Below are 12,872 nucleotides of genomic sequence, written 5' to 3'. Positions count from 1 at the left end.
AGTAGCCTTAGTTGCTTGACACCATCTGTTAAACAACATTGATTTTTCCCTTGCAAATTCAACAAATGTTTGTCCAGTGTTTTTTCGTAAAGCTCTGAAACGCTGCCTGTAAGCCTCAGGCACCAACTCGTATGCCCTGAGTATAGCAGCTTTAACTTTGTCATACACAAGACTGTCTTCAATAGTTAGCGCTGCACACACATCCTGTGCTTTACCAATCAGTTTGCATTGCAGTAAAAGAGACCAAACCTCTGTAGGCCAGTGCAAGGCAATAGCAATCCGCTCAAAAGCATTAAAATATGCCTCCACTTCAGTCTCTCTGAATGGTGGAACTAGAGTGATGTTTTTACTTATGTCAAATGTGGAAGGTCTAGGTGAAGGAGGTTTAGCTGACAAATTGCTGAGATTATCTCCAGCAAAAGTTAGAGTAGGTGAGTCAGTGGTCAGTTTTTCAGACTGCAACTCCAGCTGACGCATTCTAATGGCGGTTTCAGCTTCAATCTGTCGACATTTAAGTTTGAACTCAAGTTCATCCTTACGTTCCCTCTCTCTGGCTTCCAGTTCAAGTCGAGCCAGACGTACCTTTAAACGAGCTCCACCACTAGGGCCTGCAGACTCGATAGAAAAAGGCTCAAACCGTGGGAGAGACTGTGGTGGTTTACCTCCCTCTGGTTTTGCAGCTGCAGCAGGTGTCCCCATTCTGTCATCAGCACAAACTGCAGGCTGATCAGCAGCTTCAAAAGATGAGGTGGCATCCTCTTTATCCACTTCCAGTGACAACACTCCTTTTTCGACCAAGCTATTCAAGACAAGGGATTTTAATTCACTTTTTAGCAGAGATTTAGACACTGAGATGTCATAATATGAGGCAATTAAACATAAATCATCCTTTCTACAGACATCAAACTGTCGCAAGGAAGGATTACTTACAAACTCCTCCACTTTAAACTGTGCCATGCTCAAAAATAATATCCTGGGCGAGCCCCCACTTATGTTACAACCCTCTTAATTATGATAAGTCATGGCACTGGGTGTAACACAAACAAAATAAGTAATACCTCAGTCAGTTGATATCCATAGAAAAAGTATAATTTATTTTACAATTGTTAAAAGGTAACATAACAAAAGATCATCCAAAACCACAGTGAAGCTCTTACTCTTCAGGGTCTCCGAGGCCAAAACAACAAACAAAACACCCCCTCTAATTATGAAAAGAAAAGATCTCTGGCTAAGAGTCAACTTAAAATTACAAGGGCTAAACTCCCTGCCTGACCAAAAACAGGAGAAAAGAGTGAGAACAAAAATAAAGGCAGAGAACCCCTACCAGCTTCCACTGTGAAAACAAAACACAAAATTAGTTGTCAGTGACCTAAAGTAAATACCAACACTGTACACCTTCTCAAAACACAATACCCAAGCACAAACACAAACACAAACACAAACACAAACACAAACACAAACACAAACACAAACACAAACACAAACACAAACACAAACACAAACACAAACACCAGATCAAGGCCCAGAGGAAAAGGGAAGGGCCCTTGGCACATGTTGAGTGAAGCTCTTTATGGAGCTGCTGACGAGCTGTAATACCAATCACCTGTGGCAGGAAGGTAGGCCTGAAACACAGGGAGAGGTAAGAAGGATGTCTCATGAAGAGAGCTCCCCCTCTGGAGGTCAGGGACCGTAACACACACAAACATCAAAACATATGCATGCATTTCTAGTTTATGCACACAAACATTTTGACATCTATTTTACTCCATATCCCTCAATCAAAGTTTGCTGTTCCTCAAGTTAGGTGGCTTGTTCATGCACGTCGCCCGTAATCACCTTGATTTTCTTATCAGTCGAATCCATACGAGTCATCACAGATGTAATTAACTTGTTTGTATTGGCGTGCATCTCCATAATTTGATCGAGCTTGTTGGCGTGCATTTCCATAATTCGGTCGAGCTTGATTTCCAAGTCATCGAACCTGGCGTTGGTAGTCGGCATTTTACTTCCTCCTCGAGTGTTCATGCACCCACGCCAGCCTCGTCGCTGATTTTAAGTTTAATTATGCGTTTTTAGCACAGAGATACCCAGTTATGTATCAGAGTCAGTCTTTAGATGATAAACCTAAACTTTGTATGTTTGTAGAAGGTTAATTTGGACGTTTTTACTCGCAGCACGTAGGAGCCTCTAACCCATCCGACCTCTCACGCCGCGCACGATTATTTAATCGTTCCTTTTAAATAACAGACAATTCAGTACATTCAAAAAGGCACAACAATAAAAATTAAACAAAATCTCTCATAACCTAAACATCCACTTGGTAGAATTACAAAATAAATCAATCAGATTATTTTTAATCCACTGTGCCATGAGCAGAGAAGTACACTTCTTGAGCGTCAAACACTCAGAGTTTAAAAGGCTTTGATGATGTTTTGGATTTCCCATCTTTGGCCTGTGCATTCTCTTATGAGAAGTTGAACCTTTTCAATTTCCAGGCATCTCTTTGTCTGTCTGTTCTTCAGTTCTTTATCCTGGAAGAGTTTAAGAGTGTCAACAATTAAGTCAATATCTTAAATTATGTGAACATCCAAACAGTGAGACACAGCACTATTTCATCCATAGTTCATTTCTTTTTACGTTAGATTTATAGATCTTTATTTCTGTTTTAACATTAGCTTATCAAGATAAGTACCTGAGTGAAATCCCAGTATATTCCCATTCCTTTCTGCATAGCCTCTTTACAGTTGTACAGGCCAGGCTTATTTCCTTTTTCGCCAATCTCAGTTAAACAACGGTTGTCATTGTACTTGTGGGACTTGATGCCGCCGATGTACATTTCACCAGTTGCACGGTAATATACAAACTTGAATAAAGAGAGAAACATAAGAGAGATGACTGGACCTTTAAGTCAAGCAACGATGACGGACTATATTCATCAGTCTCAACAACCACTAGCTGCTTCACTTACTTGAGATCCATAATAGTGGCAATTGTAGGCGATCGGTGTGTGACCCGGTACTGGACCTTGGTCTAAGCACATATCAGCATCAAGATTCTTCATCTGTCAGTAAGGGAAAAAACAAAAACAACAACATATGGATGTGTTACGAAAACACAAATACTCATGAGGTAATGTATGTATCCTGCAAAAATCCTACTGGCACATAAACTAAACAGCAAAAATTAATAAATAAATAAACTTACTCCTCCATAGGCGAGCAGGTCATCCCAGGGATCCAATTTAGGATACACGTTTTCCAGGTACCATTTGAAAGGTTTACATTTCAACTTTTCTCTGAGTTTCTTCCTCTCAGAGATATCCCCGATGTCAATTCCATGATTCTGAACAACGGACAAAGAATACGGCCTGATTTGTTTGATATATTGAAACCAAAGACAGATTTCAATTCTAAGAAACAATTACAAACAAGAATGATTAACACTAAATCTGTGATCGTGAAGCTTTCAGACGTGCAGAAGCATTAACTGCCGATGGTGTACTTCTCAACTTCTTTTTTTAATACCTCAAATGGTAAGTTCCATGCCAAGTTGATATTGTGTTTGTATTCATCCATCCAGACTGCTGCGACCCTCAGGGCATTTCTCTTCATGGCAGGGCTCAAGTCCGGCAGGTAGGGCTTGTGGGCTCTCTCAATGTGGGCAATCTTGGAGCATGGAACTACTTCAACGCTACCTCCACATGTCCACACCTACACAAACAAAAATGAATGATATTATTATTCTATGTTAAAGTCTTTCAGCTCTTATTTGCATAATTTATTTCCCCCTATACTTTACTTTTGAGATATGTTAAGCACAAGCTCTGTGTACACTGTCAATCAGAGGATATTGAAGCTTTGGTTGATTCCTATAATAAAATTATTGAAACAGAGACCACATTCAAATCCTTCAAAAAAAATTAAAAAACAAAGTGTATAACCGATAAACTAGAACATTCCTTTTTAAAATTTTGTTAGCTTGGTCTTTTTGAGTGTGTTTATTCATTATAGCATATAAAAATGTGCAATGTGTTTTCTTGTTAGATGCCCTATATTGTCACTTGACATTTTTGGTGGCATCTGAGGGCATCTTTGTCAGCCACCGTGATAACAAATTCTAGTGCATGTGCAGGGGTCAGAGGGCAAAATTTTTTTGTCTATGGCATTACATCTCACAACAGCCAAACATCAAAAAGTAGCAAAATTCTCCAGAGACGCTTTAATACTTACACTTTAATAATAAGACAAAGCTATCACAGCAGGAATCATTGTGTCCCTCTTTTTTTGGGAGGATAACAGTTCTGTTCTTTTTACAAAGTATTGGGGTAATTCTTCTGAAACCAAAACAAGTACTGCCTCTTGCTCCAATTTGGCCAGACACCGTGCAATAAAGTGTTGGATTTGGCGTGGTATATACTTACACGTATTCCCAGCTCCACATTTTCTCCACCATATACTTGCATTCCTTCATCAAGGACACCGATTTCTCCAAGAAACACTCTATCAGCTACAAAGATCCCCATGACAGATGGACTCCTGGGAAGAAGGAAGACAACTGTTACTGCTGCTTAAGTTTGTTCTGGAGTATATACATTTATGTTATCATGAATATCAAAGACACAATTAATGAGGCTCTAAGCCTCTGCTTGTTCTAGAGATGTACAGTTCAGTTTTCATATCCTTTCAAGTTTTTATTAATTCATTAAAAGTTGGTTATTTTTCAGACTCATGATGTATTCAATCATCTTCTTTTCCTAAACAAAAGAAGTCACTACAATGGAAAAGTTTTTTAATTATTTGGTAATTGGGCATGAAAAAGCAGAAATGTTCTATTGACATTTGTATACATTTACTTTTTGACAGCGATTATCCAGAATGGCACTGCACTAGAGGCAGCTTGCTGCAGCAGTTTTGGACATATTGTGTCTTTGTATCGTCTTTAAATTTTCTACTGAGCTTTTTTTAGTAAAAACATCGATTTTTGAGAGATTTTTCAAAGTGTGCTTACATGTCCTCTTCCCCCAATGGCAACTGGGACAGAACCCCTCCTCGATCGTGAATTGGATTAAGCGGGTATAGGAAATGGATGAATGGGTTTGGATGCTGTGCTGCTGGAATGGTTTCAGTTGGTAATTTTAACACTTCTATTTCTATTTGTTTTTTACATCCATATTGATATGTAAGAATGAAAGTAGGAAAGACAATTGCATGTTGGAGCCGCTAACTGGTCTTTCTAAAACCAGAGCATTATCTGGAGTAAGATCCCAAATCTGGATGAGTTCAAGAGGAGACATTTAGGGTGCAGAGAAGGAATACAACGGAGTGAGTGAGGAAGTCCAAACCATCTCTTTCATGGATCATTATAGGAAATGTGAGGTCATTGACAGATGAAAAAGGACCCCCTGGATTTCTGATCAGGACACCGTGGGATTATCAGATATTCAATACTGAGAATATTGAGACTGAGACATAAATGCGGAATATATTCTAACACCTCTCTTCCAGGCCTTCAGACTATAAGTGGCAGACAAAGATTGCAGACAGAGAGGTTTCATCTGTGTTACCTGCCGATGCTGTGCTCAACATTATAAGCTCAGATGTTGCCAAGCTACAAAAATACCCTGATAAAATGATGATTGAACTGTTTGGCAATAATTCTAAATAAAGCTCTTGCAACCAAGTAAGAAAATAAGTCTTAATACTTGAATGGTTTCCTTCTGTCTTTAAGTTTTAACAAATTAAAGTAAAAACCCAATAAACCGCTTTTCCTTTGTCATTGTTTGGTATTATGTGTAAAACAATTTGAAAAAATTTGGTTAATCTATTTCAAGATGAGTTTGAAACATAATAAAATATGAAAACTTATAAATAAAAACAAGCCTGACCAGTTTCACTTTTACTTACTTCCCAGGCAACGAGTTGTCGTTAAGTTTGTAGTACTCGGGTGAAAACCCCTCATACATGCACCACAAAGCCCAGTCGAAGGCATGTGCTGATGGTGAGTACTCGATAACCTTGAGATCATCAAAGTTAACTCTGTCAAACACAGGAGAAACCACCACTGTTCGGTCAGCTTTGATCTGTGTCAGCAAAGGTTCCGCCCTGCATTAGGAGAGAAAAGGAGAGGAGGTATGGTTTACACAACAATCAAATCAAATCAAATCAAACTTTATTCATATAGCACTTTTCATACAAAAGCAGCGTAAAGTGCTTTACATAATAAAATCAATACATATAAACTCACACACAACATAACACTGACAACCGCACCGCACTCATATGTAATGTAATAAACCTTATTCTAAATCTTCGCTTTTTTCCTTTACAACCATTCACTACATTCAGATTGATTCACCTGCAAATTCAGTTGAAATAAAATGAATAGTAGCTATCATATTTTTAAGATCAGTGACAGAACCAGATTTTTTTCCTATGATGTGGCAACAGCAGAACACACCAAACTTGTTTTCAATGCTTACATAATGTTTTGTACTTGCTTTCATATTTGATCAACCCCCATTAAAATGCTTATGGCATTTAAAGGATGAAGGAAGCATCAGACTATAAATGTTCAACAGTCATGTGGAGGTGTAACTCATTTATTTATGCTTTTTTGTTGCTCATGCACCATTGCAAAACCAGCTTGCAACACTGCTGCACTTTTTGATTCTGCTTTAGAAATGAGTCTGTGATTGAAAGGTTGCCCGTCTTAACAGCACCCTCATCAACACCACAGACACGGTGCTCGTGCGCAGGGTGCTTACTGCAACAAGCTTTTCAGTGGCCATTGTATCAGACTGTGGTTGTTCTTGGATCAGACAGTAGCTTACTGAGCAGTAGCATGTTTGTGTGCAATAGTCTGTAAAACAGGGTGCAGCCACAGAGAGATCATTCCTTTCAGCGTAATTATCCTGAAACCAATTCACGCCTTACAAGTACAAACTATTTTGTATTTGTAAGAAGTAAGGATAATTCCCAAAGTGTAACTTTAGAACTCAGTAGATGTAGTTCTGATCAAAAGTTTTTAAAGGAACTTAAATACAATGTTTAATTTGAAAAAAAAAAACTGACTGAAGCCTATTTCGGATTAAAAGTTCGCATGACTGAAACAAAATTTAGATAAAATAACACTAGAATTAAATTTTCTTGCCACATTCCTACCACATCTCATGGACTTCAATGTGTGCATCCAGGATAGCCACCACGTCGGCGGTAGCAGCCCTCCACCCAGATGCTCTGGCATAAGAAAGACCTTGTTGCTTAGTGTGCCTCACTCTTGTAATACGGAGATTTGGGTTTTGCTGCTCCAGAGACTTCACATACACGTCAAGGTCCCCCTTTAGATCCTCTGAAATGAAAAAAATAAAAATGGCCATGCAAAATATTCTAAAGCAGACATATAATGCCCTTATTTCACATGTTAACAAAAGAGAGACATTTCATTAAGAGGTCTTAAAGGGACAGTTTGGGTTTTTTGAAGTGAGGATTATGTGACCTATTTATGAGTAATTGGTACCTTATCTGCAGTATATATCACACTCTCTGTTTGGAGAGGAAGGGAGGATTCTCTAACAGCTACTAATATCAGTGACAAAGGAAGAGCATATGTTTTCCAACTACTCCAACCTTGAAATCTAGCAGCGGTTGTTGTTTACTTTGTCACAAATTGTAACTGCTCCGTGTCCCTGCCTTACCTGTCGTGCCGCTGATCAGGCATTACAGCTGTCCTCCTCGGCGTTCCTACAGCAAATATTTAATAAGATTTTTTACTGCCTTTTACTGTCTCACAGTTGTTGTTTTGGGACGAGACTAGTGGAACTGTGAGTCACAGCTGAACACAGCTTCTCTTATCCCTGCTCTTAGTAGATGTTTAGTAGACCTTAGTAGACCTTGGCTCCCCCATGAGAATTTATTCCAATTGCTCCAAACAGACAGTGCTCTGACTATTGTCTATTGTAGCCAAGGTAGTAACTATTCAGAAGTACGTCACACAACCCCTCTTCAAAAACCTGAACTTGTTTCCCAAGAAGCCTCATCAGAAGTTTCTGCCACCTTCTAACTCTGATCATACACCACTTCTAAATCAAATCAAATCAAATTTATTTGTATAGCACATTTCATGTACAAACAGTTCAAAGTGCTTTACATAAAATAAAAGCATTGCAGCAGGGAGTGCAAGAAGCATTAAAAATACATAAAATAATATAAAGAGAAACAAATAAAATCATTTAAATGAATTTAAAATCAGGCAACAGTCTAGATAAGTTAAAAGATATTTCATGCATAGACACATGAGAAAAGAAATGTTTTTAACCTGGATTTAAAAATGTCTACATTTGGTGAAAGTTTAATCTCCACTGGCAGTTTGTTCCACTTGTTTGCAGCATAACAGCTAAATGCTGCTTCTCCATGTTTAGTCTGGACTCTGGACTGGACCAGCTGACCTGAGTCCTTGGATCTAAGAGCTCTGCTGAGTTTATATTCTCTGAACATATCACAGATGTATTTTGGGCCTAAACCGTTCTGGGATTTGTAAACCATCAGCAGGCTTTTAAAATCTATTCTGTGACTGACTGGAAGCCAGTGTAAAGATTTTAAAACTGGTGTGATGTGTTCAGTTCTCTTAGTCCGGGTTAAAACTCTAGCAGCAGTGTTCTGGATGAGCTGCAGATGTTTAATGCTCTTTTTGGGAAGTCCAGTTAAAAGAGCATTACAGTAATCGAGTCTACTGGAGATGAATGCATGGATGAGTTTCTCCTGGTCTTTTTGGGAGAGGAAACCTTTAATTCTGTTGATATTTCTGAGATGGTAAAAAGCTGCCTTGGTGACAGCTTTGATGTGGCTGCTGAAAGTCAGATCTGAGTCTATCAACACTCCGAGGTTACGAACTTGGTCAGTGATTGTAAGGTCCCGAGTCTCAAGATAGATTCTAGACCCCCAGGGGATCCTATCCTATTCTTTTTTTTTTCTCCACTTCACCTAGATGATACTTCAAAAGCTAATCACCAAACGCCATTGTAAAAAATAATCTCTTGTATATCAATACATTTGATTTTATTTGTACGGATCACTCACTGCTGAACTTGAATTTGGGTGAAAATAAATAAGAGGAAGCTGGATCATTCTACTCTGATCTGGGAGTGTGACTTGGACATCTGAACTGCCCACTGAATGTGATATTTTAAAACCTATGGACCAAAGTGCAAGGGATTTATTTCATAATATGTCACATTCTGATAAGGGGAAATGGGCCTCATATATCAAGTTACCATTAGAGCAGAATGCAAAGTAAATTGAAACCATGTTGATATCTGTGACATAACAACTTGTCTAATCACAAACATGCTTTTAAGACTCTTTAAAAAATACTTGTGAAAAATGTAAATATTTTATGATAGAAACAGTCTCACTGGTGATCGTCTTCTCTGTTACAAAAAACTCTCCTCCTCTTTCATCTCTAACAATGTTTACCTGAATGCAGCCACAGTCCGCTCAAACACAAAACAGTCCCTTTCTTTTCACCCTACAAGTTAAAACCATGTCTACATGTACTTTGCACATTCAAAAAACTGTTTAAAGAAATTAAAACCAAAACAAATTTTTTTTGCCATTCTATTGTAAAATAAAAATCAAGGTATTAAAATGGCCCAGTCAAAGTGCAGACCTGATTGTAAAGAAAAGTGGGCCAAAAGCCCCCCACATCTTCTTTCAATCTTCTTTAAAAAGCTATTTCACTGTGACTGCATCTGAAGAAAGTTTAGTGAGGAAAATTAGTGTCAGAGGACTTCACACAGGCAAACGTGTGTTCTAACAACCTACCTTGCCTCATAGTAATCTGCAAATAATAAACAATGGCCTTTTGCTTCACACGTGTTTTCACAATTCTTCTGTAAGAAACCCACCATTTGAGCTGTTGTCGTCCACCATTATTATCTCCTTCAACACGTTTTTAGGGGTGCGGTCAATGATGCTGCGCAGGGCTCTTTTGATGATAGACGAGGCTTCATTCAGGTAGATCAGCACCACTCCAAGACTTGGCAGTTCTTTTGGATAACTTTTTTTTAAACACCTTTTCAGATGGACAAAGAGATTTAATTAAGTCTGCAGTCTATTGTATAAAAAAGTTTAAACAACTGCTCGCACAAACTATGCAAACAGAAAGGTGAATGCATTCAGCATTGAGTGAATTATCAGGAGCTTAACAGGTGAATTTCTTTATTCTTAATATGGGGTATGAGGTGGAATGACCAAGAAAAGAAGTTTTACCCTGGAGGCCTTGTTTCTGGAAGGGCACGATCAAGAGGAAGGCGATCACTGAGAAAAACGTTGTATCCATACTTCTCATACAGACTCTGTGCCTCTCTTTGATCTTCCTCAGACAGATTTTCACCCCAGTTCTTAAATAGATAAGATTTAGGGAACAGTTTGCTGAACTTTTCCTTTTGGGGCTGTATCTTTACATCTGGGTGCTCTTTCACCACTGGCTTCCCTTCGATTGCCTGCTGAAGGACCACTGCCACTTTTTTCTGTCTCTCTCTGTCCTCTTCGAGTATTCTCTGCATAACATCCTGCTTCTGCTCAAAAGCTCTGAGGACTTTCTCTTTAGAAATGTGAGAGATCAGGGAATTACAATAAGAAAACAGCACAAGTTGGAAACAAAACTATTACAGTACACACAAAGAGAATAACATTTACATTAACATATATAATTTACAGTCATATGTAATAGTTCTTAGACAGAACTTTTTCCTTGAAGTACTTAAAAGAAAAGCATAACATTGACAAAAATGTGAAGAAGGGTTCAGTAAATAAAAATTTAAACAAACCGTAATTAAATAACTTTTACTTCTGTTCAAGGTTTGCCCATCCTCTCATTAATGCACTGCAAACTTTGTGCTCCATGAGACACCATTCATTTAATTCTAGGAAACCCCATCAAAGGGCCCAAATGACAAAGACACTTTTCTACACAAATATTCTACCTTTATTACTTAGTCTTCAACATGAATCTGATAAAAAAATATATATAAAACTCCTTGAAGTGATCTGGCATTTTATCCTTCCACATATCCCTCTAACTATCTGAGAACTTGTTCAAAAAATTGAACCCAATTTCATTTCCATTTGCGAATTCATCATTTGTTGTAGCCTCTAAAACCGATGGGGAAAAATATATTTTAAAAAAAGGACTCAACTCACGGAGATTACCGATGCTTTCCTCCAGGTCAGAAAAACTCCTGACCTGACGAGATGAATCTGGCTCTTTATCCGTCCCAACTCTTTGCTCAAATCCATTCTTCAGAAACATGCCCATGTATAAAATGAGCGCAATACATCCCAAAACGAGGAATGGCCGCTTGAAAGACATTGGTCTCATGATGGTGATTTACCGACTGATGCCAAGCTGAGAGAAAAAAAAAGCTGAAACTCCTTCTGCCACACTGATAACTAACTAGACCGACAGGCCCAACCACACAGGCTATCAAAAAATATGAGACATCGCGGTGTAACAGACATCCGAGTGTGCTATGTGTTGTTCCAAATAGTGACCGTGCTCACAGAAGTGAAGTTTATTGACACAAAACATAATTAACAGCCTGACGCTGAGGCGTGGTCGCGTACGTGCTGCTCTGCACCCGCACACGCAAAAGGTGAGTCTAACGAGCTCGGTCTGATCTTCAGATGATCATTTTTTTCGGTAGAGCTGTGACACAAACAACACAGTGAAAACTCTTAATCAGTGAGGCTGTTTCTCCTTACAGCAGTCACAGTCAGTGATGCTGTTAATCTTTACATCTTAACACAAACGGCTGTAGCTCTATCTCTGAGCATCAGGTTACCGTTTTATCTGATGGCTCTGAGGCGTGAAAAGGCTTTCATATGTCCTCCTCATATCCACTTAGAGCACCCACTCCACTCTCTATCAGAGGGAAATGTTGGGCATTCTAATCCACTACAATTATTTGACAGCTGACTGTAGGGTGATTCTAAACAGCTCAACCAAATGGTGATTTTAATCTTTCTACCTTCTGCACAGAGCACACTCTCATCTGGACAAGGGGAAGGGTGCTGTGAGAATCATGTTCTGTGATTTCTCCAGTGCCTTTAACACCATCCAGCCCCTCAGACTGAGAGACAAGCTCGAGCAGATGGGTGTGAATGCCCACCTGGTATCCTGGATTACGGACTACTTGACAGAGAGACCACAGTTTGTCAGGTTAAAAGACTGCCTCTCTGACACTGTGGTCTGCAGCACTGGCGCTCCACAGGGGACTGTGCTCTCACCAGTCCTGTTCACCCTGTACACATCAGACTTCTCCTACAATACAGAGTCATGCCACATCCAGAAGTTTTCTGATGACACTGCTATTGTGGGGTGTATCAGGGAGGGGCAGGAGGATGAGTACAGGAGCCTGGTGGATGACTTTGTGAAGTGGTGCAGACACAACCACCTCCAACTGAACACCACCAAAACCAAAGAGATGGTGGATGATTTCAGGAGGTCTCAGCCTCCTCTGTCACCAGTCCTCATCGAGGGGGTCAGTGTGGAGGTGGTCAACACCTACAAGTACTTAGGAGTTCACTTCGACAATAAACTGGACTGGTCAACCAACACAGACGCTATCTATAAGAAGGGTCAGAGCCGGCTCTACTTCCTGAGGAGGTTGAGGTCCTTCAATGTCTGCAACAAACTGCTGTGCATGTTCTACCAGTCTGTTGTTGCTAGTGTCCTCTTTTACGCTGTGGTGTGCTGGGGAGGCAGCATAAAAAAGAGGGACGCGGGGCGACTGGACAGGCTGGTGAGAAAGGCAGGAGCTGTCGCAGGCACTGAGCTGGACAGCCTCATCACAGTGGCGGAGAGAAGGACACTGA

General features: G+C 39.6%; 1 protein-coding gene across 1 annotated transcript; it reads right to left on the bottom strand.

Annotated features, from left to right (window-relative positions):
- Positions 1-1,073: 1,073 nt before the first annotated feature.
- On the bottom strand, positions 1,074-11,550 carry LOC142383712 (putative polypeptide N-acetylgalactosaminyltransferase 8). The gene is made up of 11 exons (XM_075469371.1): positions 11,199-11,550; positions 10,266-10,599; positions 9,902-10,068; positions 7,161-7,347; positions 5,904-6,101; positions 4,421-4,535; positions 3,525-3,710; positions 3,205-3,342; positions 2,969-3,061; positions 2,693-2,863; positions 1,074-2,531 (listed from the first exon to the last, which is right to left on the bottom strand). The coding sequence occupies exons 1-11, from the start codon at positions 11,374-11,376 to the stop codon at positions 2,412-2,414; spliced, it is 1,887 nt and encodes a 628-aa protein (XP_075325486.1). The 5' UTR covers positions 11,377-11,550; the 3' UTR covers positions 1,074-2,411.
- Positions 11,551-12,872: the final 1,322 nt, after the last annotated feature.

The sequence above is a fragment of the Odontesthes bonariensis genome, chromosome 7 (genome assembly GCF_027942865.1).
Source record: "Odontesthes bonariensis isolate fOdoBon6 chromosome 7, fOdoBon6.hap1, whole genome shotgun sequence".
NCBI lineage: Eukaryota > Metazoa > Chordata > Actinopteri > Atheriniformes > Atherinopsidae > Odontesthes > Odontesthes bonariensis.
The sequence above is the reverse complement of the archived record's forward strand: the minus strand, read 5'-3'. Positions and strand labels throughout refer to the sequence as shown.